We start from the raw sequence: 26,264 nt of genomic DNA, 5'->3' as shown, positions 1-26,264 counted from the left end.
GGGTTGGACTGGATGATCTCCAGAGGTCCCTTCAGCACCTCCCCCTCCCTGCTCAAAGTCACCGAAGGTGCTGGGTGATCCAGCAGGTTACAGGTGCATTTCACTCTCCTTTTGATCTCTGCTGGAAGAAGTGGAGGAGATAAATATTTCAGATGGTTGGGTGTTTTTTTTTTCTCTCAGCCCACTGCAGAAGCAAAAGGAAACCACTGAGAGAGCTTCTTGGTGGCAGGAGCTCAGCCCTGGGGACGTCCACTGCACTCAGTCGAGCGGCAGTGTCTCCAGCGTCCTTCAAGGAAACCAGCCTGGGCTTGCAACCCATTTTAATGCTTGGTTTATTTTCTGACCTTTTAAGCTCTCTTCATGGCCAGGTCAGCTTCCCTCTCTCTCACCCCAGGAGGAGGAGCTAGGAGCTCAGCACCCTTTGCAACGGCAGCGGCCACCGCAACAGCAACGACCTTTCCGGCGCATCCTGCTTTGCCTCCACCAAAGGAGAGTGGCAGGGCTGGAGGTGGGGGCTGTGCCATCCCACCCCACTTCTCTGCACGTAGCTCCCACATCTGACACCTTGTGCTGCCAAGCAGATGAAAAAGTCAGGCAGGTGCATGCCCAAGAAGTGCCCCTGGACCTCATCGTCATGTGCCGGCCGGCTGCGGGGTCCTGGCTGTGCCATCCCCTCCCTCCCCCTCCCCCCCTCCTTCTCCTGCAGCAATTCGTTTTGTCCCAGCAGCTCTTTCCCTCTCCTTTTGGCTTCATCTCTCTGTAATAAAACCAGAGCACAGCTTCCCCCCCTCCCCCTGGACATTTCTGCAGGACCATTTCTGTCTTCTCCCCGCCCTTCAGAGGGATTCCTGAGGGCTCACGGTGCTGTGCCAGCCCCAGCAGTGCCAGGACGGGCAGCGGGCAGAGCAGCGAGCTCCCTTTTATCCGGGGCTGTCAGAAACGCCAGCTGCTTTCAGGCAGCGGTGAGAACATGCCATGTTTTGGTGCATTCTCCCACCCACAGGGCAGTGAGGGAGTTGCTCGCCGCGACGCCAGACCGAACCCTGCACATCCTCAGCTCCCAGGGGCACTGCCGGGGCTCAGCTGGGGGGGGTTCCAAGCAGGTTTGCCCAGCAAACCTTCCCCCGACCTCAGCCATGGTCTCGGGCAGCTGCTCACAGGAGGAGACACCTTCATACAAGGAGCTCACCGAGGAATTCCCAGCCCCCAAGTGCCAGGATAAAAAGAGCAGCCAAGTCCACAGGGAGCAAGGGAGCAGGAGCCGGCTGGGGCGGGGGCAGCTCTGCTGCAGCTCCACCACCACCCCCCCCAGCTCCTGGGGCTTTGTCTCTACCACTTCTGAAGCCAAAGGAGCAGGTCCCAGGCTACATTTTCTTGCTTGAAAAACCTCTCTCTGAAGGCTATTTTATTTGCTTGCTTTCTTTCCTCCCCCCCCCACCCCCGGGAGCAAAAGGAGTTGGAAGCTGTGGCTTGGAGATCAGCAAGCAGAGAGGAGCAGCACAGCCCACGGAGCTGCAGCTCTGCTGTGGTTTCAGATGAGGGGGGGGCAGCTGATTCAGGGCTTTTAGCACTTGGAGGGAGTGGAGGGGTGGAGAGATCATTTGTCAGAGGGTGAATTGTTGGCAGCTGGTGTCACCTCATGCCTTTCATCTGGGAATAAAGACGCAGCTATCCTGGGACCAAGCTGAGCAGCAAACAGCCAGCGCCCGGCCCTGGCGCGCAGGAGAGTGATCCAGCCATGAGCAACCCCCTGAAGCAGAAGGTGAAGGAGCCAGGGACACAGCCACAGGGGAAGGCAAAAGTCACCAAGCAGCCAAAGCCAGGACAGCTTGGTGGCTTGGGTGTATGTGACAACGTGCCAGAGATCCCTGCCAGCCAGGCCCTGGGAGCAGCATGCCAGGAGGCACCCCAGAAGCCTCCCCATCCCAAGAGTGTGGAGGCTTCTAGAGGAGATTCTGCACCCCAGGAGCCTCCCCATCCCAAGAGTGTGGTGGCTTCTAGAGGAGATTCTGTACCCCAGGATCCTCCCCATCTGAAGAGACTGGTGGCTTCTGGAGGGTTTGCTGCACCCCAGGAGCCTCCCCATCCCAAGAGTGTAAAGGCTTCTGGAGGGGATGCTGCAGGGGATGTGTGCAGGCTTTCTGGCAGCTCCAGAGCACTGGGGCTGCAGCCTAGGGGTGACCTGGCTCGGCCCCCAGCCCTGCTGCAGGCAGGCTCTGGAGGAGGAGGTTGTTGTTTTTCAGGAGGTGAGAGGTATTTTGTGTCTTTCTGGGGGCTACAGCTTCCACTTGAATGCAGCCTGCACTGAGACAACTGCTCCCACTTGAATAAACCCTCTGGTTTTAAATCCTGACCCTGCTGTTGGAGGGAAAGGATGAGAGTGGAGTTCTCCTGGCCATAAGGCAGGTGTCCATGAACACAACTCCCAAACACAGCCCTGCTCCCACCTATCATGGAGCCACCTGGGTCAGCATCTGGATAGAATCACAGAATGATAGAACAGGAGGGGTGGAAGGGACCTCTGGGGATGATCAAGTCCAGAGCAGGACCACCTAGGGCAGGCCACACAGGAATATGTCCAGGTGGGTGTTGAAATCCTCCAGAGCAGGAGACTCCCCAACCTCTCTGGGCAGCCTGCTCCAGGCCTCCAGCACCCTCACAGGGAAGTTTTCCTTCATGTTAAGGTAGAACCTCCTGGGTTCCAGCTTGCATCCATTGCCCCTTGTCAAGGGATAGGAAACCATCAGGTGAAAAGCAATGGCCAGCAAAACCCAAAAGGCTCAACAGGGAAACCAGGCTGTGCTGAGGAGCTTGGGTGCAGGTCTTGAGCAATCTGATGCTTACAGGAGCTGGCTTGGAAACATTTTAGGGCTTGTACCCACACACACAAACTGCTCTGCATTAACTAGGCCAGCCCAGCAGAGCCATGAACCTCCTGAAGCAGGGACAGAGAGCAAGAAAACCATGCTGCTTCTGGAGGAGCTAAACCCAGCTGGGAAAAGGTAGAAGTAAAACTCCTTCAGCTGCTTGCAGGGCAGGGGCTGTGCAGCTATTTCAGTGGCAGTTTGTTGGCACAGTCCTTAGTGGCTAGAGGACAGCAAAGAGGATGTGGCAGGGAGCAGGCTGTAGTGGTCATCTGGACGGCAGCATTCAGGGATGGGACACTGGAGTCCTGTGCAGCTATTTCAGTGGCAGTTGCTTGTCCCAGACCTTAATTTCTAGTGGGCAGTAAAAAAGATATGGCAGGGAGCAGGCTGCAGTGGTCAGCTGGAAAGGAGCATTCAGGGATGGGACACTGGGGTCCTGTGCAGCTATTTCAGTGTAGCTTTTTGTCCCAATCCTCAATGCCTAGAGGCTAGCAAAGAAGATCTGGCAGGGAGCAGGCTGTAGTGGTCATCTGGAAAGGAGCACTGAGGAGTGGGACACTGAGGTCCTCTGCAACCAATTCAGTGGCAGTTGGTTGTCCCAGACCTTAATTTCTAGAGGGCAGTAAAAAAGATCTGGCAGGGAGCAGGCTGCAGTGGTCAGCTGGAAAGGAGCATTGAGGAGTGGGACACTGAGGTCCTCTGCAACCAATTCAGTGGCAGTTGGTTGTCCCAGATCTTAATTTCTAGGGGGCAGTAAAAAAGATCTGGCAGGGAGCAGGCTGCAGTGGTCAGCTGGAAAGGAGCATTGAGGAGTGGGACACTGAGGTCCTCTGCAACCAATTCAGTGGCAGTTTGTTGTCCCAATCCTCAATGCCTAGAGGCTAGCAAAGAAGATCTGGCAGGGAGCAGGCTGCAGTGGTCAGCTGGAAAGGAGCATTGAGGGATGGGACACTGGGGTCCTGTGCAGCTATTTCAGTGGCAGTTTGTTGTCCCAATCCTCAATGCCTAGAGGCTAGCAAAGAAGATCTGGCAGGGAGCAGGCTGCAGTGGTCAGCTGGAAAGGAGCATTGAGGGATGGGACACTGGGGTCCTGTGCAGCTATTTCAGTGGCAGTTTTTTGTCCCAATCCTCAATGCCTAGAGGCTAGCAAAGAAGATCTGGCAGGGAGCAGGCTGCAGTGGTCAGCTGGAAAGGAGCATTGAGGGATGGGAGACTGAGGTCCTGTGCAGCTATTTCAGTGTAGTTTTTTGTCCCAATCCTCAATGCCTAGAGGCTAGCAAAGAAGATCTGGCAGGGAGCAGGCTGCAGTGGTCAGCTGGAAAGGAGCATTGAGGGATGGGACACTGGGGTCCTGTGCAGCTATTTCAGTGGCAGTTTTTTGTCCCAATCCTCAATGCCTAGAGGCTAGCAAAGAAGATCTGGCAGGGAGCAGGCTGCAGTGGTCAGCTGGACAGCAGCATTCAGGGCTGGGACGCTGCTGGTGCTCCTTTGCAAAGGGCATGCCCACATTCCATCCTGAAACGCTATGTTCTGTGCTGGGCAGCAGCTGGAAGCAGCTCCACTCTGCCCCAGGAGCCCTGCAGGAACAAGGCAGTAAGTCAGGCACAGAGATGGAGTTCAGGACCTGAAATAGGAGCCAAACAGAGCAGGGCAGCTGCGCACAAAGCCCTGTGCTGGAAGCGTGAGAAAGCAGCACGTTGAAAGGGCAGCCTGTGAGAGAGGGACAAATTTAGCCCAGATGTAGCCAGGGAGGGAAGTTGCCACTGCAGGAGCAGGAGTGAAATTGCTTCAGAAGCTGTTGTGTCTCGGCAGTGCTCTGAGAACAGGATGTTGCACCTCGCTCTGGCTGGCCCTCTGCGCTGAATCCCAGCCTGGTGGAGCTGGAAGGGAGATCACCCAGTCCAACCCCCCCTGCTAAAGCAGGGCACCCACAGCAGCTTGCCCAGCAGCACAATGGCCAGAGAAGGAGACCACAACCTCTCTGGAGAGCCTGCCCCAGGCCTCCAGCACCCTCACAGCAAAGTGTCTCCTTAAGTTCAAGTGGAACCTCCTGGGTTCCAGTTTGTGCCCATTGCCCCCTGTCCTGGCACTGGGCACCACTGAAAGGAGTCCAGCCCCATCCTCGTGTCCCCCACCCTTTAGCTATTGATCAGCATTGGGAAGATCCCTCCTCAGGCTGCTCTTCTCCATCTGAACAGCCTCACCTCTCTCATGGGGAAGAGACCTTTGAGATCATCAAGCCCAGCCATGAAGCTGCAGGGACAGAAGCAGCCTCACATTGTCTGGAGGCAGTTCCCAGGATGATGTTTCTCTGCCAAGCAAGCCCCTCTCATCCCCACCTGCCCTTCCCCAGTGGCTGTCATGGAGTGAGGTCAGGCTGATGAAACCAGAGCCAAACGGAGCCCACACTGGGCTCAGCTCCGTGCGTGACTCGGGGCTCACACTGTGGCTGTGTCCCACTCAGTTCACCCAGGCTGGAGAACAGCCAGCACAGACTCCCATCCCACCCCAGCAGGGCACAGGCATTCCCAGCTGCACCAGTGCACAGAGCCAGCTGGAGTCACCCAGCTGCTTTGCCAGAGCCTCTCCCTAGCCTCCAGCCCAGCACACAGGGCTGAAGCAAAGTCCGAGCAGCGTTGGCGTGAGGCCTCCAGCCAGGTCTCGTTGCCTGACAAATGCAGGGGGAGACTTTGCTCTAGGATTAAGTGCTTACAAGTGCCTGACCTGGAGCAGAAGCAGTCAGCACTCTGGAAATCCTCCTGCACCCAGAACCCCCAAAGTCACAGAATCACCAAGGTTGGAAGAGACCTCAAAGATCATCGAGTCCAACCTGGCACCACAGACCCCATGACTAAACCATGGCCCCAAGTGCCACATCCAAGCCCCTCTTGAACACCTCCAGGGATGGGGACTCCACCACCTCCCTGGGCAGCACATCCCAATGGCTAACAACTCTCTCTGGGAAGAACTCTCTCCTCACCTCCAGCCTAAACTTCCCCTGGCACAGCTTGAGACTGTGGCCTCTTGTTCTGGTGCTGCTTGCCTGGGAGAAGAGACCAACCCCCTCCTGGCTACAACCTCCCTGCAGGGAGTTGGAGAGAGCAAGAAGGTCTCCCCTGAGCCTCCTCTTCTGCAGGCTAAGCAACCCCAGCTCCCTCAGCCTCTCCTCCCAGGGCTGTGCTCCAGACCCCTCCCCAGCTCTGTTGCCCTTCCCTGGACACCTTCCAGCACCTCAACATCTTTCCTAACCTGAGGAGCCCAGAACTGGACACAGGACTCCAGGTGTGGCCTAAGCAGTGCTTCCCTGCTCCTGCTGGCCACACTGTTCCTGCTGCAGGCCAGGATGCCCTTGGCCTTCTTGGCCACCTGGGCACACTGCTGGCTCATGTTTAGGCAGCTGTCAATCAGTACCTCCAGGTCCCTTTCTGTTTGGGAGCTCTCCAGCCACTCTGACCCCAGCCTGTAGCACTGCCTGGGGTTGCTGTGGCCAAAGTGCAGCACCCAGCACTTGGATGTGTTGAATGCCATCCTGTTGGCCTCTGCCCATCTGTCGAGGTCCCTCTGCAGAGCCCTTCTGCCCTCCAACAGCCCTGAAGAGAGGCAGGGCAGCCAGCAGCACTCCACCTCCATTCAACCAGAGGGTGACAAAGAAAGAGAGAAGAGAACCCTTCCAGAAGAATCTGTATTGCAATTGTCCACTCACACAGAGCTGCACCAGAGAGCTTTCCCAGCACCAGGGAGGAGCTCTTCCCCTTGCATGCACTGCAGGCAGCGCTGCTGAAACCCTGCTTGATTATCATGGTGACCACCTTCAAAGCCACAGCAGCTCAGGAGCGTGGCTCCCTCCCTGCACCTTGTGTGCTTCTGGTGTTCCCTGGTGCCCTTTTGTTCTGAATAAATATATCTCCTTTTTTCCTGGGGGGGGGGAAGGGGTTAATGGCAGCCAAGCCTCCCCCAGCTGAAAGTAAACCTGAAACAAACCAATAAACAGCAAGAAGAGCCAAACCAACACACACATACACCCCCCCCACCCCACCCCAAGGTGCCCAATGCTACAGCACAGGGCATCACCCACAGCTGGGAGCATTAAATAGACCTTCAGGTCAGCCACATGTGCACATTAAACACAGCTAAAACCCACTCAACCCTGGCATGTAAACTCGGTTGGGGCCTTCTGAAAGCCAACAAGAAGAAGAAGAAGAAGAAGAGATAAACAAGAAAGCAAAGGTAGTCCAAAGGGATTCAAGTACAAAAAGCCACCCCCAGCCTTGTCCTGTTTGCACCAGGGAAAGACCACCCAAAATAGAGGGGGCTGGGGGGATGTGTTTGGTTTGCAGCCTCCCCAGGGAGCAAAGGTTAAGAACTTGGAGCCCCAGGTAAAACAAGAAGATGTTTGGATTTGCTGCTGGCTTTCTATGTGCTAAAGGATCTGGCTTAAGGGGCTGGGAAATGATAGCACTGAGACTCTGTCCCCTGTTATTTGTGTCCTGGGTCTTGCTGCTGCTCTGGAAGGGAGAAGAGAAGGCTGCAGCCCCCACCAGCATTGCTTTGCTCCCTGGGGTGTTGTGGCTGTGTGTGAGTTTGGCTTGCAGGGAGGTTTTCTTCCTTCTCTCCCTGCCTAGATAGTCACAGGATGGTTTGGGTTGGAAGGGACCTTAAGGATCAGCCAGTTCCAAAGCCACCTTCCACTAGCCCAGGTGGCTCAAGCCCTCATCCAACCTGAGCTGGAACACATTCAAGGAGGGGGCATCCACAGCCTGCCTGGGCAGCCTGTGCCAGCCCAGCAGTGTGCAGAGTGGGGGGGAGGAAAGGACACAGCCCCATGAGAGGGGTCTGGAGCATCCTTTCCAGGGAAGGCCTTGGTAAACACAAGCCACCTGGCACCACAGCTCCTGAACCCACCTGCCAGGGTGGCAGGCTCAGGCCCCCATGGTTTTGGAGCCAGCACTGGCAGGAAAGGAGGGTTTTGCATAAAGAACATTCCATTCTGACCAGATCTGGGGGAGGGAGGGGGTTCTCCACCTCATGTCAGCTAAGTCTGATCTGGCAGGAGGGCAATGCTACGAGCACAGCTATTGCTACCAACCCTCTGTCGTTTCTGAAGGCTCTTTGCAGGCTTCAGAGCTGAAGGGTAGAAGGGTTGGGCTTAACAGCTCTTCTCAGGGAGCCTCAAAGTGACCAGCCTGAAGGCTGTGGTAAAAGAAAAGTGATCAAACCAAGCCAGCCACCAACCAGCCCTTTTCTCTGGCCTTTGAGTGCCTGCTGTGTCTGAACCCTTGGTCCCTTTTAGCTGAGGGAGCCTGAGCAGCTTTTTGTTCTTCCTTTCGTTTGCAGGAGGGGAGGGAGGGCAATGCCAGGGCTCCCTGAGCAGGGACAGACACAGAGCACACCCCCTTGGCGTGGCACACACCCTGGGTCTGCAGAGGTGGATGCTTTTGTGCCTTGCTCCTGAGATTTAGGGGAGGAGGTGGACCTCTGGACCTGCCAGGACACGGGAGGCAGCCTGCTGTGGAGCAGGGCTCTTCCCTTTGCTTTGTGCAGCCTGGAGGGAAGCCCAGTGAGAAAAGAGCCCAGGGGCTGTCCTGTGGAGACCTTCCCTCAGGCCTGGTAAAACTGCTGGCTGGATGCTGGGGAGCTGTGCAGGGTGCCTGGCTCCTTCTCCTCAGCTTCCCACAGGTTGTCATAGCTGAGGTCGCTCTGGAAGCTCTGCAGCTCTGCATAGTCATGGTAGGCTGTGGAGTCGAGGTGAGAGCAGCCAGCCTCAGGCAGGTCATAAGTGTCAACATCCCCACCTGCAGAAAAGCAAAGCAAAGAGCTCAGAGACCTCAGGACCACCCCAGTGGCCACCTTCTCCTTTGCCAGCAGATAGGAGACCCCCCAGGGCAGCAAAAACTATCAGCCCAGAGGCAGCCAAGGAGCAGAACTGTGCAAAGCAAACCAACTAACCACAGTCCCCCAGCAGTGCCTGGGGGGCAGTGAGTGGAAGCCAAGACAACAGCCTCCACCAGACAGGGTGACAGCCTCAGTCCCACCAGAGGGAAGCAGGAGGAGGGCAGGACGTGCACAAGTCCCCAGGCTCCCTCTCAGCCTGGATTTGAGTGGTTTGTGGAGACAGACAAGGCAGGGTGGGCTGCAGCACCCAAGAAACCCCCCCAGAGTCTCACCTGGTGGGTGCAGTGAAGGGCCCAGGTGTTCCTCTTGCAGAGAAGAGACCTGGAAAGAGAGAGATGTGTTGATGAGGAGGGCTTAGCACTGCAGGCCTGAGACACCACACACCAGGAATCAGTCCCCTGTGGGCTCCCCCATCCCAGCTCCCCAGCCCCGAGCCAAAGGGCAGTGACTCTTGCAGCCTGGAGAAAGGCAAGCTGGGAGAGCCTGCAGTGTGGGGCAGCAGGGCTGCATTTGCAACCTCACCTCTTCCAGGTAAGCATCGGCAGGATGCCGCAGCTGGAGCCTGCAGGAGCTGTAAGCTGGAGCTGCAGGAACCTCCCTGCAGTGGCTGCTGGGCAGGGGCTGGCAGCTCCTCCTCTGCAGAGAGAGGTGTGGGGGTGCTGAGCCTCCGTTGGTCTGTGCTGAGCCCAGCTGGCCATGGCTCTGCAGGAACTGAACCAAAACAGGCTCCAGGTTGGGTACATGCAGTGGGAAGCTGGAGAACATCACCTGGCAGCTCCCCACCTGCTATGAACAGACACAAACCAAGGGGTTCTGCCTTGCCAAGTCCACCACACTCCAGTCCTGGTGGCACAGATGGGGAGGGAAGAATGGCTGTGGGACCCTTCAGATCCCACCCTGTGCCAATCCTGGTGGCACAGATGGGGAGGGAAGAATGGCTGTGGGACCCTTCAGATCCCACCCTGTGCCAATCCTGGTGGCATAGATGGGAAGGGAAGAATGGCTGTGGGACCCCTCAGATCCCACCCTGTGCCAATCCTGGTGGCATAGATGGGAAGGGAAGAATGGCTGTGGGACCCCTCAGATCCCACCCTGTGCCAATCCTGGTGGCACAGATGGGAAGGGAAGAATGGCTGTGGGACCCTTCAGATCCTACCCTGTGCCAATCCTGGTGGCACAGATGGGGAGGGAAGAATGGCTGTGGGACCCGTGGAGTGACCCACAGAGGTAGTGGAAGCTGGCCTGGTGTGAAGGCAGTAGGATGAAACCTCCTAGGAGACAGAGCAGTCAGGAAGAACCCCCTGAGGGAAGGGAGGACTTCAGCAGTGTGGGAAATGCCAGCCAGAGGCTCAGGGAGGAGCAAAGCTGGAAGTGGAGCCTGTAGCAGACACTCAGTTATCACAGCTGGGATTTTTGGGGCCGGATAAAGTGGTCTCTGTGTCTGACTCATCTCTGGTTTCTGGATCCCATCTCACCCTCTGCCTTTGTGCTTGTGGTTTCTGGCTCTTCCTGGGACTGTTGTGTTGCTGACATGCAGTGATAAGGCAGGGGAAACCTGTTCCCCTCTGCCTCTGTCCTGGCTTGAAGCAAACCCAAAGAACTATGCAGGGCCCTGCCCTACCCCACCCCACCCCACCAGGCATCTCCACATCCCACTCCAGCAGACAGCAGGAAAAGAAATGGCCCAAGGCACGCTCTGTGGAGCCAGCAGCTTGTGTGCTGAGTCAGGGCCACAGCCAGCAGCAAAGGCACAGGGTTACCTCTTCCAGGAAGCTGGAGCCTGCCAGGCTGCGAGCGCTGGGGGAGCTGGGAGTGTAGGGGTCTGCGTACAAGGGGGAGCGAGTCATGGGGGGCTTCTCCAGGGAGCTGGAGGCTGTGGAGGGTTGACTTCCCACCAGGCTCCACCTGGTCAGCTAAAAGGCAGAATGGAGAGAGGGATGTGACACGTGGAGGGCTGGGAGCAGGGAATCTCCCTGCAGCTCCAGTCCCCAACGCTGCTCGGCCCTGAGGGCTGCTGGAGCTGGCTCCAGGCTGTGCTAACAAGGGGACTTCCCTGGGTGTGAGCCAGAGGCAGACTCATTGATGGAGGGGGAAACATCATCCCACGTTAAACCACTGCTGGCCACATGCTGGAAAGCCCAGAGGATGAGGCTGTGCCCTGTGGAGCAATCAATCACTCTCCCACTCGGAGAGCACCGGGGGTTGCGCTGCCTCGGGGCTCCGCGGCCAGCACCTGAGAGCTCCAAGAGATGCTGCTCCACTTGCTGTGTTTCACCTCACCCCCCTGCCCCCCAAGGGCCATCTTGCCTACAGGAGAGATGGGGAAGGACTCTTTATCAGGGGCTGTAGTGACAGGACAAGGAGTAACAGGTTCAGACTGACAGGAGGGAGATTTCTGTGGGATATGAGGAAGAAATTCATTGCTGTGAGGCTGGTGAGACGCTGCAACAGGTTGCCCAGAGAGGACAGGGCTGTCCCCTCCCTGGAAACATTCCAGGTCGTGGTGTATGACCTGGAGCAACCTGCAGCAACTGGAGGAACCAGCTCTAGGTGCAGATGCCCCCTGCTCATGGAAAGGGGGTTGGAATTAGAGGGGCTTTGAGGTCCCTCCCCACCCAAACCATTCTGTGACTCTGATTTTCAAATGGCAAAGGGTTTCAGAGTAGATTCAGATGGGAGATTAGGAAGAAGTTCTTTACTGTGAGACACTGGAAGGGGTTGCCCAGAGAAGCTGTGGATGTCTCATCCCTGGAAGTGCTTAAAACCAGGCTGGACAATGCCTTCAGCACCCTGGGCTAGCAGGAAGGGTTTCCCTGCCTGTGGCAAAGGCTTGGAACTGGACGATCTTTATGACCCCTTCCAGCCCAAACCATTCTGTGATTCACACCCACCCTAGGGCACCTGTGAGGAGAAGGCAGCAAGCAGAGAGAAATGTGAGGGAGTTGTGAAGCATGCACCAGTTCCCTGCTGCTCAGCCCTTCCCAGGCAGAGGAGCAGCCCCACCGTGCCCCAAGCCCTTACGCTGCCGAGGTCCAGGTGTGTGTGGGGAGCTGGGGGGTGAGGCTGGGAGTACACTGCGCTGGGGCTCTCAGGAATGAGGCTGCAGATGCTCCTCTCTGAGTCCTGGCTGGGCAGCTGCTGGGCACAAGGCTTGGACTTCCTGGCACTGCCTCCCCTCCGCAGGTCCTGTGCGGGCAGCCCTGCGTTCGGCCAGCTGGCCTGTGCCAGGCTCTGCAATCACAGAACCACAGAATCAGTCCCCAGAACCAGGGAAGCACAGAATCATGCAAGCAATCAAGTCCCAGAACCATGGAAACAATCAGATCCCAGATCCATGGAAGCACAGAACCAAGGAATCAGTCAAGTCCCAGAACCATGGAAGCACAGAACCAAGGAAGCAATCAGATCCCAGATCCATGGAAGCACTCAGTCCCAGAACCATGGAAGCAATCAGTCCCCAGAACACCATGGAAGCATAGAACCATGGAAGAATCAGTCCCAGAACCATGGAAGCACAGAACCTTGGAAGCAATCAGATCCCAGATCCATGGAAGCAATCAGTCCCCAGATCCATGGAAGCACAGAATCAAGGAAGCACTCAGTCACAGAACCATGGAAGCACAGAACCATGGAAGCCATCAGTCCCCAGAACCATGGAAGCATAGAATGACCTGGTTTGGGTTGGAAGGGACCTCCAAAGCTCATCCAGTCCAACACCCCTGCAGTCAGCAGGGGCATCCCCAACTAGATCAGGTTGTCCAGAGCCTCACCTTGAATATCCCCAGGGATGGGGCCCCAACCACCTCCCCAGGCAACCTCTTTAGGTTGGACATGAGGAACAATTTCTTCGCTGCAACAGGCTGCCAAGGGAGGTGGTGGAATCACCACCCCTGGAGGTGCTCAAAGACCAACTGGCCATGGCACTTCAGGCCATGGTTTCATGGCCAGGGTGGTGTTGGGTTGATGGTTGGACTGGATGATCTCAGAGGGCTTCTCCAACCCAAGCAACTGTTTGCTTCTGAGCCCTGGCATGGCCCCCTGGCAATGCCCAGGTGCCACATGTGCCCGCAGCCCTGGGCACACCAATGCTGCATAGGGGCAGAGCAAAGGCCTGCTGGCCACCCCCTCCACCCACCCATGGGCTTTTCCTTTGGGATTTCCTCATCTTTGCCCTTCTGCAAGCTGCCCCACCAACCCTCCTGCAGGCTGGAGCGCTGGGATGGGACTCCTCAGCAGGCTTCTCCCTTATCAGCAACCACAAAGCTGAGCCAGGACAAACACAGGCTCCAGGCATGGATTTGCTGCACCCCACAGCAAACACCAACCACCCATCTGGGCACCTGGAGCTGCTCTGCTCACAGCCACTCTCTGTCCCCACACATATCCCAGGCTGGAGCTGCTCTGCTCACTGCCACTCTCTGTCCCCACACATATCCCAGGCTGGAGCTGCTCTGCTCACTGCCACTCTCTGTCCCCACACAGGGGTCCCAGGCTTTTGGCAGGGGTCACTTACATGGAGAGGCTGGGAATAGCCAGGGGAGAGGGGGTCTTCAAGCTGCCTGCTCTCAGCCATCATCAGGAGGGACTGTCCATCAGGGAAGGAGCCACTGTTGTGGGAGAGGTGGGTGAAGGCTGGCACCCTCCCTGCCGATGCCCAGGAGTTCGTGCGGCCGTCGGAGCTGAGCGACCCTCTCCCGCTGCCAGCAAACTGCAACGGGGAGAGGAGAAGGCTGCAGGAGAGGAGCAGAGAGCTGCCTTGCCTGCAAGAGACCTGTAAGCTCATGGAGTCTGACCATGAACCCAGCACTGCCAGGTCACCACCAAACCACAGCCCTCAGCACCACATCTCCAGGGCTCCGAAACCCCTCCAGGGATGGAGGCTCCACCACGGCCCTGGGCAGCCTGGGCCAGGCCTTGAAAGACCTGTTTGGGGAAGGAATGGTTCCTCATGTCCAACCTCAACCTGCCCTGGGGCTACTTGAGCTTCTTTCCTCTTTCCTATCACTGGTTCCTTAGGAGAAGAGACCAAGCCCCACCTGGCTCCAACCTTTCAAGGAGCTGTAGAAATCAAGAAGGTCTCTCCTCAGCCTCCTTCTCTCCAGCTGCTCCTCACCAGCCCTGTTCTCCAGACCTTTCACTAGCTTCATTGTCCTTCTCTGGACCTGCTCCAGCCCCTCTATGTCCTTCTTGGAGTGAGGGGCCCAAAGCTGAACACAGTGTTTCAGGTCTGGTATCACCAGTGCTGAGCACAGGGGGACAGTCCCTGCCCTGGTCCTGCTGGCCACACTATTGTGATCCAAGCCAGGATGGTGTTGGCCTTCTTGACCACCTGGGCACGTGCTGGCTGATATTTAGCTGTCAGCCAACCAGGTCCCTTTCCACCAGCCAGCTTTCCAACCACTCTTGCCCAGGTCTGAATCATTCATGAGGTCCACTGTGACCCAAGTGCAGGACCTAGCTGAATCTCAACAGCCCTCTGCATGGCTGCAGGACAGCCCTCCCCCTTATGGAGCATCACCAGGCAAGCCCAGCCCTTGGGGCCAGCTCTGGGTCTGTGCCCTCCTGGCAAGGAGCTGCCCAGGCAGCTGTGCCCTCTGCAGAGGGGTGTGCTGCCCTCTAGAGCTGGCTCTGCCTTGCAGAGGTGCCAGGGGTGAGCAAGGAGGGCTTGCAGCATGGAGCTCAGGTAGCCTGACCCCATCCCAGCTGCAGAGCTGGCAGGGTTGGTCTCCCTTTCCTCACAGAGCCCCAGCAGGGTGAGGCTTGTTAGGGACCTCTGGAGCTCACCCAGTCCAACCCCCCTGCCAAAGCAGGGCACCCACAGCAGCTTGCCCAGCAGCACAAGGGCCAGGAGGGGTTTGACAGCCTTCAGGTAAGGAGACCCCAAGATCTCTTGCAAGAGCCTGTTGATGTCCTTGTGCCAGTGCCTTGCTGCACAACACTTTGCCTGAGGCCAGGGGTCTGCTGGAATGGTAGGGGCTGGAAGGGACCTCTGGAGATCATCTGGGGCAGCCCTGAAGGAACTGGACTCAAGGATGAAATTGTGAAGGGATTTAATACAACATCTGCCCATCTAACCCCAGAAAGTGCCTCCAAATAATCTGCAGGGATCATCAGCTTGGATATCAGGAAGAAATTCCTGCCAGTGAGGGTGGGGAGGCACTGGAACAGGCTGCTCAGGGAGAGGCTGTGGATGTCCCTTCCCTGGGGGTGTTCAGGGCCAGGCTGGATGAGGCCTTGAGCAACCTGATTTAGTGGGAGGTGTCCCTGCCCATGGCAGGGGAGTTGGACCTGGATGATCTTGAAGGTCCCTTCCAAGCCAAACCATGAAGCTACGAACTTCCTGACAAGCCTTTGGAGAGGGCACTTGGGGCATCGCTGCTGTGTCCCCACTCACACCTGGTCAGAGATGGGAGCCCTGGGAGACACTGATTGATTACCAGGCAAGCTGACAGCCCTTACCTGGCTGGGGTGTGGTGGCTTTGATGCTGAGAAGCTCTCTGATCCGGAGAGGGAGGAGTCTGTGTTTCGAAACTGAGCTGTCTTGAGGCAGTAGAGCCACTCCTGGTAATCCTCGTAGCTGCAGCAGATCACCCGGATGGAGTTGATCAGCCTGCCTGCAAGAACAGCACCCACTGCTCTGCCTGCCTTTGCCACACAGCCTGCAGAGCCACAGAGGCCTTGGGAGAGACCCCTGCAGATCGTCCAGTCCAACCCCCCTGCCAGGGCAGGGTCACCTGGAGCAGGTCACACGGGGACATGGCCAGGTGGGCTCTGAATGTCTCCAGGGATGGAGACTCCGCCACCTCTCTGGGCAGCCTCCTCCAGGGCTCCACCACTCTCAAAGCACAAGTCCTTCCTCAGGGTTAGATGGAACTTCCTATGTTCGGGTTTGTGCCTGCTAGCCCTTGTCCTGCCCCTGGGCACCACTGCCAAAAGCCTGGCCCCATCCTCCTGGCAGCCATCCTGAAGTGTTGATCAGCACTGATGAGATCCCTCTCAGCCTTTTCTTCCCCAGACCAAAACTCCCCAATTCTCTCACTCTTTGCTCAAAAGAGAGATGGTCCAGTCCCCTCAACACCTTTGCAGCCCTTTGCTGCATCCTCTCCCTGTGCTTCTTGGGCATCCCAATCTCCTTGCTCCACCCCTCCCAGGATCTGGAGGCTCTAACAGCGGTGCAGGGACATTGGGAATGCTCTGCCTTCAGTGCTGAAGGTAGGACAGGGACAACCACAGCCCATAACTGAATGAAAAGGAACAGCACAGCTCTGGTGAAGGCCTTTCTGCTGGCTCCCAACCTCTCCCTACCAGCACAGCCTGGCCCTACAGCCCAGCCCAGAGCTCCAAGCAGCTCAGCTCTGAGAGCTCGGGGGCTGACCTTGAAAGCAGCCATCAGAGCCCCCCGTGGCTGCTTCCAGCACAGCCCTTGGCACCCCAGACTCTCACCTTCTATTAAAAAGGAGCTTTTCTCATTCTCTTCAAAGAGCACTTGGATGGCATTGAGTGGCAGCTCACCCTGTGGGGGGAGAGAAGCAGGATGAGGACCACACAGCTGGGCAAAGAACTCTGCTTCCAGAGAGGCTTTCATGAATCATAGAATGGAAGCAGGGAATGGGTTTGGCCTTTAAGGTCATAGAATAGAATAGAATAGAATAGAATAAACCAGGTTGGAAGAGACCTTTGAGATCATCAAGTCCAACCTACCACCCAGCACCATCTGATCAACTAAACCATGGCACCAAGCTCCCCATCCAGGCTCTTCCTAAACACCTCCAGGGATGGGGACTCCACCACCTCCCTGGGCAGCACATCCCAAGGGCCAATCTCTCCTTCTATGAAGAACTTCTTCCTAACCTCCAGCCTAAACCTCCCCTGGCACAGCTTGAGACTGTGTCCTCTTGTTCAGGTGCTGCTTGCCTGGGAGAAGAGACCAACCCCCACCTGGCTCCAACCTCCCTTCAGGGAGCTGGAGGCAAGAAGATCTCCCCTGAGCCTCCTCTTCTCCAGGCTAAGCAACCCCAGCTCCCTCAGCCTCTCCTCACAGGGCTTGTGCTCTTCAAGCCCAACTGTTACCCCAGCACCAAACCATGGCCCTCAGCACCACATCTCCATGGGTTTGAAACCCCTCCAGGGATGGGGACTCCACCACTGCCCTGGGCTGCCTGGGCCAGGCCTTGGCAACCCTTCTGGGGAAGAAGTTTTTCCTCATGTCCAACCTAAGCCTCTCCTGGTGCAACTTCAGACCATTTCCTTGTGGCTGGATGTTAGGAAGAAGTTCTTCCCAGAAAGAGAGATTGGCCATGGGGATGTGCTGCCCAGGGAGGTGGTGGAGTCCCCATCCCTGGAGGTGTTTAGGAAGAGCCTGGATGAGGCACCTGGTGCCATGGTGGTTCAGGTGGTGCTGGGTGCTAGGTTGGACTCCATGATCTCAAAGGTCTCTTCCAACCTGGTTAATTCTATTCTATGCTGTTCCTATCACTTGATGCTAGGGAGAAGAGACCAACACCCAGCTCACTTCCAGGGAGTTGTGCAAGGTCCCTTCCAAGCCAAACCATTCTGTGAGTCCCAGCTGGGGAAGCCCAGCAGCATCCTGCAGGTAAGACACAAGCTGGCTGCAGCAGAGCCTCTCCAGCCTGACCCCCTGACAGCAGCTTCTCCTGCGCTGATTTGCACCTCACCCAGGGCCTTTTCCCACCAGTGGTGAGCCAGATCCTGCTGCTTTGGGTGAGCCCCATCCCAGCAGGCTCATCCCCTGCCTTCCCCTTCCCTGCCCCCCCCCCAAACTTGGCAGCAGCAGCCGCTGTGGTTTGTCTGAAGCTGCAGAAGAAGAGGGCCAGGCTCTTCCTTCAGCCACAAATTGCAGGGCTCAGCTTCTGCTGGCAGGGAAGGGAAGTTAATTTGCAGAAGCCCTGGGAGAAGGCTCCTGTGCCCTGACATGCCTGTGGAAAGTCAGGTTCCCAGAGCAGTGTCACAGGCTGGTGAATCACCTCCTGCCTGCAGCCCCTGCAGGCGCTCTGCCGGCAGCCCCGGCGAGCCGGGCAGCGGGGCTCAGCCACCGTGGGAAGGGAACATTGCAGGGACAGGGCAGAGAAATCTGCTTGGAGGTTTCAACAGAGCTGACTTCATCTGAGAGCCCAGCCCAGGGTCCCCTTTCCCAGGAACCGCCAGCACCACCTTCCCGAAACCAGGCTCCGGCCGAGGTGCGTCACAGCAGCCACCGGCTGCTGGCAACCACCCTCCACTCCTGCACTGGGCATGGGGGAGAGCCCTGCCTGGCACATCTCTCCTCACACCCCTTCCTGGAGCAGCTGCCTGACCAGGGGGATGATCCAGGGAAGGGCTTCCCACGGGGGAAGCAGGCTCAGGGCCTGCTGTGGCCGCGGTGAAACTGTGTGAAGCAGAACCCCACTGGGTTCACACAGGATCGTTAGGGTTGCTAAAGCCCTCTAAAGATCATCCAGTCCTCCCTGCTGCCCACCACAGCCATTAAACCATCTCTTGAAGTGCCATGCCCGCTGCTTTTATGGACACCTCCAGGGATGGGGACTCCACCACCCCCCTGGGCAGCCTCTTCCAACCCCTGACCACTCCTGCAGCTGAGAAGTTGTTGCTAATACCCAAACTAAACCTGCCCTGGTGCAGCTGGAGTCTATTTCCTCTCATTCTACCAGCTGATACTAAGGAGAAGAGACCAAGCCCCACCTCACTCCAACCTCCTCTCAGGGATTTGCAGGGATCCAGGTGGTCTCTCCTCAGCCTCCTCCTCTCCAGGCTGCACAACCCCAATTGCCTCAGCTGCTCCTCACCAGCCCTATTCTCCAGGCTCTTCCCCACCTTCATTGCCCTTCTCTGGACCCACTCCAGCCCCTCAATGTCCTTGGAGTGAGGGCCCCCAAACTGAGCCCAGTATTTGAGATGCAGCCTTAATTCACACTGGCTTTCACAAGCCCTTTGGTCTCTGTGGGGCTTCCTTGTCCCTGGTTCCTCTCTCAGTGACTCAGAAGGATGCTGCTCAAGAGCAGGAGCAGCTCAGCACTGCTCTGCCATGTGCTGGTGGTGCTGCATGTGCAGGTTCACAGACAGGTCACTGCTCTTTCTGGCACATTTGTGCTAGCATGGGGGAACAGAGGGGCAGAAGGCACAGGGCTGTAACCAGAGCAGTGATGTCTAAGGGGGATGCTGGCAGTCGCAGTCAGGCTGCAGGCAATGTGCCACTGCCCACCCATGCTGAGGCTCCCACCCACCAGTGGGCTTGGAGAAGCTCATCTCACATCCCCTGAGGCACTCAGGCCTCCATCATAGAATTACAGAGTGGTAGAGGTTGGAAGGGACCTCTGGGAACCACCCAGTCCAACCCCCTGCTCCAGCAGGGCACCCACAGCAGCTTGCCCAGGAGCACAATGGCCAGGCGGGATTGGAAGCTCTCCAGGGAGGGAGACTCCACCACCTCCCTGGGCAGCCTGCTCCAGGGCTCCAGCAGCCTCCCAGCAAAGAAGTTTTATCCTGATGTTCAGATGGAACCTCCTGGGTTCCAGTTGGTGCCCCCTGCCCTTTCCCCTGTGCCCCAGCAGCAGCCTCTCCCTGCTGCCACCAGCACCAGACGTGCTGCCTGCTTGCAAGGGGTCCCACAGAGCCTGGGAAGCAAAGCCCTCACAGGGGCACCCTCTGGGGCTGTTCCAGCTCCTGTCTCAAGCAAGCAAGCCAGGCTCTGTGCCAGCATAACCACCCAGCAACATGCCAGCCTCCCTCCTCCCAGAGACTCAGATTCCTTGGCAGCCAGCTCCTTTCCCCCAGGCTTTTGTAGGAGGGCAAGGTGTTTCTCATGGGAAGATAGCTTGCACCATGCCTCTGCCTGCTGACCTGCCAGCTGGCAAGGCAGCAGTGAGGAGGGAAAGCCCTTGGCAACATGAGGAGCACAAGGGAATCCAGGTGGAGGGGAGCAGTGAGCCAAAGGAGTGCTGCAATAGCTGCTGGGGATGGGAGAGAGAGGGCAGGAAGCTGCTCCAGGAGCTCAGAATCACAGACTGCTTTGGCTGGGAAGAGAGCTCTAAAGCTCACCCAGCCCCTGCAGTCAGCAGGGACATCCCCAACAAGAGCAGGCTGCTCAGGGCCACAACCAACCTGACCTGGCCCCAGGGATGGGGCTTCAACCACCTCTCTGGGCCAGGGTCTCATCACCCTCATCATGTTACAAACCACACTCTTCCTCCCCTCCAGCCTCAGTCTCCCTCCTCTGCTTCAAACCATCACCCCTTGTCCTGTCACAGCAGGCTCTGCTCTGTCCCCAGCTTTCTGCTCTTCCCCTTGAAGCACAGAAAGGCCACCAGGAGGTCTCCCTGGAGCCTGCTCTCCTCCAGGCTGAGCAACCCCAAGTCTCTTACCTTAAAGCAGAGGCCGTTGTGCTCCTCAGAGACTATCACCAGCGTGGATGGGTACAGCACCAGCAGCCTGTCATGCTGCTCCTTGCAAAGGAAAGAGCAAGAGGCTTCAGGTCTGCAGAGCCCTTTTCTTTGTCTCTTCCTTCTTTTTGTGTCTCTCTGACAGCAGCCCGAGGCTGTTTTCTGCTGCTTCCCTTCACCGAGGTTCCACTGCAGGCTCCTGTCTGCCCCAGCTGCCAGCCCTGTCCTGCCAGCCCTGTCCCCAAGCACCAGTGGTGGGCCACAGGAGCAGCAGCAAACCTCCTCCCATTTCCTGGGATGGGGTGAAATGATCCTTCGTGGAGCCTCTGGGGAGCAGCAGGTGGGCAGGAGTCTGCACCACTCACTCCCCATCCATTCCCTTCCCTGAGCCAGGCTGACAGGAGGTTGCTCCCCAGAGGTGTGTCCTACCTGGAAAGGCAGATGCTGAAGCTTCACTTTGGAAACACAGAGGACATCACCTAGGGACTCCCTCTGGGTCCCTCTCCACTCCTGGACAGGCATGTTCTGCACAGACCACCGCAGCTCCTCCTTCCCCATGGAGCTCTGCTTCCACTCCTGGGGACAGGAGCAGAACTGAGAAGCAGGGCAGACAGCTCCTCCCCTAAGAGCTGACCTAGTGCAGGGCCCCATCTCAGGACACCTTTCGAGTGTGGCAGAGGCAGGAAGGAGTAAACCAATCTGCACGGGAGCCACTTGCCCAGCTGGGGCTGAACCTGCTTGGTACCAGCATCATCTCCTCACTGCCTTCCAAAGGGGCACTCCTGTTTTGCAAGCAGGGAGATGGGGACAGGGAGGGAAGTAACAACACCCCACAGAGACTGGAAGAGAAGACAGAGCTCTTCAAACTGCTCCTGGTTTCCAGGCTCCATTCCCAGCCTCCTCCTCCTCCAACTGTTTTGTAAACCCTGGGTAATTGCACAAGCAGCCAGCTGTGGGAAGAACCTCTCTGAACCAGACCCAAACCTCTGACCCTTCAGAGCCTGTGGTGGTGGCACCTCTGGGTCACAGGTCTGCCTTTCAGTACCCACACCCTGCCGTGCCCTCTTCCAAAGCTTTCCTTTCTGCTGCCTTCCCTTGCAGGAGGCAGCACAGAGAGCAGCCTCCAGCACCAGAAGCTGTGAGCACACCGGCAGCAGAAATGCAGCGAGCTGCTGCCAGGTCTCAGCAGCACAGAGCACCTTTGGGGCTGGCATTCAGGCTGAAATCCCCAGCTCTCTGCAGAGCTAAGACCATCTGAAGACAAACACATGGTTCCTCCACAGGCTGAAGTGTTCCCAGGCCAGAACATGTCAAGTGTCTGTCTGTGAAGGGTTGAATTACAGGCTGTGCACAGCCCCAGCAGCTGCTGGCAGCGCTGTGAGTGGCACCAAACCCCCCTGTGCACCATGCCAGAGGGGCAGCTCCCTGGCTGGTGTAGTGAAGCACTCAAGCAGCTGGCCTGGAGGAAGGGGATTAAGCCAGGAGTTAACTTCACATTTCCTTCCAGCATTTGGAAAGAGCAGAAGGAGTGGCAAGAAACATTTAGGAAGGGACCTGGAGCCCTTCTCCCTTTCCATCCCCAGCCCTCTGCTCAACCTCTCCAGTCTGGAGGAGGTACCCAGAGCTCTGTGGGGTGCTCAGGCATGATTCTGGAAGGGGAAGGTGTTGGGTGAGCACCTAAGAAGTGTGGTGAAAATGGCTGAGAGAGAATTCATCCCTCCCACTGACGCAGCAGGAGCAGTGCATCCTCCTCCCCAAACTGCAAGCCACAGAATGGTTTGAGTTGGAAGGGACCTCACAGATCCCCAGCCCCCATGGGCAGGGACACCTCTCATCAGAGCAGGTTGCTCAAAGCCTCATCCAGCCTGGTCTTAAGACTCCAGCCCTTCAGCTCTGAGCCCACAGTGTGACCCAGCCTGAGACACTAACCTGGGAGAGGAAGGGCAAGCCAAGGCTCCCTCCATTCAGCTGGATCTGCTTCTCCAGGTGATAAAGCCACTGCTTCAGGTCTGACTCAGTAGGGCAGAAGATGATAAGGGGATTCAGCAGAGGACCTAGGAATGCAAGACAGGAGATGGGCTGAGCAGATAAGGGCACAGGTTGCAGCACCAGTAAGGAATTAGCTGGCCAAGAGCTGCTGTGCTCAGAACACCACACCATGGGTTGCCTGTGAGAGCAGTGCTCTGTTGGCATCACAGCTTTGTTTCTGTTGGGGAAGACCTCTAGGATCACTGAGTCCAGCCACCAGCTCAACACCACCATGGCCCTTAAATCACATCCTGAAGTGCCATGGCCACACAGCTCTTGAGCACCTCCAGGGATGGTGACTCCAGCACCTCCAGTCCTTCCTGCCACTACCTCGAGAACACTGCCACACACCAGGGAGCAACTCAGCAGGGAGCCCAGGCTGCTCAAGGTCTCACCCAGCCTGGCCTTGAACACCCCCAGGGAAGGGACATCCACAGCCTCTCCCTGAGCAGCCTGTTCCAGTGCCTCCCCACCCTCACTGGCAGGAATTTCTTCCTAATATCCAAGCTGATGATCCCTGCAGATCATTTGGAGGCACTTTCTTGGGTCAGATGGGCAGATGTTATATTAACTCCCTTTACAATTTCATCCTTGAGTCCAGTTCCTTCAGGGCTGCCCCAGAAGATCTCCAGAGGTCCCTTCCAGCCCCTACCATTCTATGATGCTATGAAAAGCAGACCCATGGCCTCAGGCAAAGTGTTGTGCAGTGAGGCAGTGGCACAAGGACATCAACAGGCTCTTGCAAGAGATCTTGGGGTCTCCTTATCTGAAGGCTGTCAAACCCCTCCTGGCCCTTGTGCTGCTGGGCAAGCTGCTGTGGGTGCCCTGCTTTGGCAGGGGGGTTGGACTGGGTGGGCTCCAGAGGTCCCTAACAAGCCTCACCCTGCTGGGGCTCTGTGAGGAAAGGGAGACCAACCCTGCCAGCACTCTAAACAATTTCATCCTCACCTCCAGCCTGAATAGAATAGAATGGAATAGAATAGACCAGACCAGACCAACTTGGAAGAGACCTTTGGGATCATCAAGTCCAACCTATCACCCAACACCACCTAATCAACTAACCCATGGCACCAAGCACCCCATCGAGTCTCCTCCTGAACACCTCCAGTGATGGTGACTCCACCACCTCCCTGGGCAGCACATCCCAATGGGCAATCACTCTCTCTGTGTAAAACTCCCTCCTACCCTCCAGCCTAAACTTCCCCTGGTGCAGCCTGAGACTGTGTCCTCTTGTTCTGGTGCTGGGTGCCTGGAAGAAGAGACCAACCTCTGCCTGTCTACAGCCTCCCTTCAGGGAGCTGTAGAGAGCAAGAAGGTCTCCCCTGAGCCTCCTCTTCTCCAGGCTAAGCAACCCCAGCTCCCTCAGCCTCTCCTCACAGGGCTGTGCTCCAAGCCCCTCACCAACTCTGCTGCCCTTCTCTGGACAGGCTCCAGCAAGTCAGCCTCCTTCCTAAGCTCTTCCAGCTCCAATCCATGTAGTGGTGCGACGACAGCCTAACCTGTCACAATCCATTCCCCTCTCCTCCTGTCGCTGTAAAAAGCTCCCTCTCCAGCTGCCTGGCTTTTACCTTTCAGAGTTCCTCCCCTCCAAACCAAAAACCCAACCCCAAACCGACTCATCTCTGCGGGCAGAGACCCTGCCGAGGTGCAGCTGCAGCCAGCCCCAAGAGCTCCACACTTTCGGTGCCGCTTCCTAGTTTCACTTTGCCACCCGAGCTGCAGAACGTGGGCAGCTTTCTGACACTGTTTACTTCTTGCCTCACCAAACAGAAACTGTGCCAGACAAGCTGAAGCTGCTCTCAGACATACCCTGGCAGGGAGGGCCAACCCCCTCCCCCCCCCCCATATCTCGTTGATTTTCATGCTCCCAGCTATCATTTGCCTGCCAGCAGGAGCAAAACAGCCTGGCAGCACACCCCCCTTCTGCCTCCTCGCTGCAGACAGGACCCAGTGACGTCTGGCAGGGGCAGAACGTGTCTTATGGTTAATCATTCACCAGGGAGCTCGTAATTAGGGCACACTTGGTGCCTGCTCAGGGATGAGCTGGCTCTGCAGGGCTTGGAAGCAGGCAGATAAGGCAGGGCGCTGCTGCAGGAGGGTACTTTGCCCTTCCGTGGAGCCTTTCATCCCCCTCATTCCTGCATTGTTTATCAACAGCAGCCAGCAGAGACTTTGCCTGCCAGGAAATGCACCGACACAGACACACCAGAGGAGGGGAAACTGAGGCAGGCACTCCCTGGGTGCCTTTCCAGAAGGCACTCCGTTCAGATCCGGGACAGTAAATAGAATCACAGCATCAGTAGGGTTGGAAAGGACCTCAGAGCTCAGCAAGTCCAACCTGGCACCCAGCACCTCCTGACAGCTAATCCATGGCTCCAAGTGCCACATCCAAGCCCCTCTTGAACTCATCCAGGGATGAGGACTCCACCACCTCCCTGGGCAGCACATCCCAGTGGCCAACAGCTCTCTCTGGGAAGAACTTTCTCCTCACCTCCAGCCTAAACCTCCCCTGGCACAGCTTGAGACTGTGTCCTCTTGTTCTGGTGCTGAGTGCCTGGGAGAAGAGACCAACCCCCACCTGGCTCCAACCTCCCTTCAGGGAGTTGCAGAGAGCAAGAAGGTCTCCCCTGAGCCTCCTCTTCTGCAGGCTAAGCAACCCCAGCTCCCTCAGCCTCTCCTCCCAGGGCTGTGCTCCAGACCCCTCCCCAGCTTTCTTGCCCTTCTCTGGACACCTTCAAGTCTCTCAATGTCCTCACAGTGCTCAAGGTGTAGCCTAACCAGTGCTGAGAACTGGGTGCCCAGTGCCCCCCATTTACAGGAAGGACACAGAGGGGATGGAGAGGGTCCAGAGGAGGGCAATGAAGGTGGTGAGGGGACTGGAGAAGAGGGCTGGTGAGGAGCAGATGAGGGAACTGGAGGTGTTTAGCCTGGAGAAAAGGAGGCTGAGGGGAGGCCTCATTGCTCTCTACAACTCCCTGAAAGGAGGTTAGAGTGAGCTGGGGTTTGGTCTCTTTTCCCTAGTATCAGGTGATAGAATGAGAGGAAATGGCCTCAAGGTGCACCAGGGCAGGTTTAGGGTGGAGATTAGGAACAATTTCTTTGCTGCAAGAGTGTTCAGGGGTTGGAACAGGCTGCCCAGGGGGGTGGTGGAGTCCCCCTCCCTGGCAGCAGAGTCACCAAGCCTGGAGGTGTTCACCAATTGTGTGGCCATGGCACTTGGGGCTGGGGTTTAGTGGCCAGGGTGGTGCTGGGTTGATGGTTGAAGTGGATGATCTTAGAGGGCTTTTCAAACCAAGCCAGTCCTGTGATTCTATGATTTCTGGGCATCCAAGTGCCCATGTTCCACTCTCTTGGCTCCTTTTGCTTTGATTTCCTTCTCCTGGGATTGAAGAACTTCCTTTCCTGGGGTGGAGATAAAGTGATTCCCTACTTTATAGAGCAGCCAGGAGGGCATCAGGGTGCAAGTGGATATTCTGGCAGCTCGGAGGACTTCTCTGGGCAACCCAAGCCCTTCCAGAGGCAGCAGGAGTTGTGCTGGTAGGGCATGACCCTTGCCCTGGCACTGCTCGCTCAGCCAGCTCAGCTCAGGCCAGCCTCTCCGAGACATATCCTGAGGACTGCTCACCTTCCCACGTCTCACCTGGGCCCCAAAGGAAGGGAAAACGAGAAAAGGAACTCCTGCCTAAGCCTGAAGCTCATGAGAGGAGCAGCTGGGGAGGCTGTGAAGCAGAGCTTGAAAGGCTGCTTGCTGCTCATTCCTCTGCTGCCATTCCCCTCAGCCCCAAGGGCACGTTTGCAGCAGCAGCAGCGTGACACAGCCAGGCTGAGCAACCTCTGCCGGCCCTCCTGCTCCTCTGCCCTGCTCTTCCTCTTTCCTGGTGAATGCTTCCAGAGGAACACCAGAAGCAAGGCAGCTTCTTCCTGGAGCAGCAGCAGCAGCTCATTCCCATCTAAATCATAGAATCAACCAGGTTGGAAAAGACCTCAGAGATCAGCAAGTCCAACCTGGCACCCAACACCTCATGCCTACTAGACCATGGCACCAAGTGCCACGTCCAATCCCCTCTTGAGCACCTCCAGG

The 26,264-nt window shown here is 57.1% G+C and overlaps 1 protein-coding gene across 1 annotated transcript in view; it reads right to left on the bottom strand.

Annotated features, from left to right (window-relative positions):
* Window positions 1–8,314: 8,314 nt before the first annotated feature.
* The window catches only part of PLEKHN1 (pleckstrin homology domain containing N1), a 29,391-nt gene continuing 11,441 nt past the window's right edge, over window positions 8,315–26,264 (bottom strand). The window contains exons 6-15 of the mRNA XM_054175875.1: window positions 22,079–22,209; window positions 20,585–20,728; window positions 20,138–20,218; window positions 16,203–16,272; window positions 15,219–15,373; window positions 13,273–13,467; window positions 11,781–11,990; window positions 9,282–9,470; window positions 9,032–9,080; window positions 8,315–8,659 (exon numbers count right to left, since the gene is read on the bottom strand). Coding sequence (XP_054031850.1) covers window positions 8,466–8,659; window positions 9,032–9,080; window positions 9,282–9,470; window positions 11,781–11,990; window positions 13,273–13,467; window positions 15,219–15,373; window positions 16,203–16,272; window positions 20,138–20,218; window positions 20,585–20,728; window positions 22,079–22,209 — 1,418 coding nt within the window. The 3' untranslated portion in view covers window positions 8,315–8,465. The remainder of the gene's footprint in view (window positions 8,660–9,031; window positions 9,081–9,281; window positions 9,471–11,780; window positions 11,991–13,272; window positions 13,468–15,218; window positions 15,374–16,202; window positions 16,273–20,137; window positions 20,219–20,584; window positions 20,729–22,078; window positions 22,210–26,264) is intronic.

The sequence above is a fragment of the Dryobates pubescens genome, chromosome 33, assembly GCF_014839835.1.
Source record: "Dryobates pubescens isolate bDryPub1 chromosome 33, bDryPub1.pri, whole genome shotgun sequence".
In the NCBI taxonomy this organism is placed as follows: Eukaryota; Metazoa; Chordata; class Aves; order Piciformes; family Picidae; genus Dryobates; species Dryobates pubescens.
Note: the sequence above shows the minus strand (reverse complement) of the source record. Positions and strands in the feature narration are given on the sequence as shown.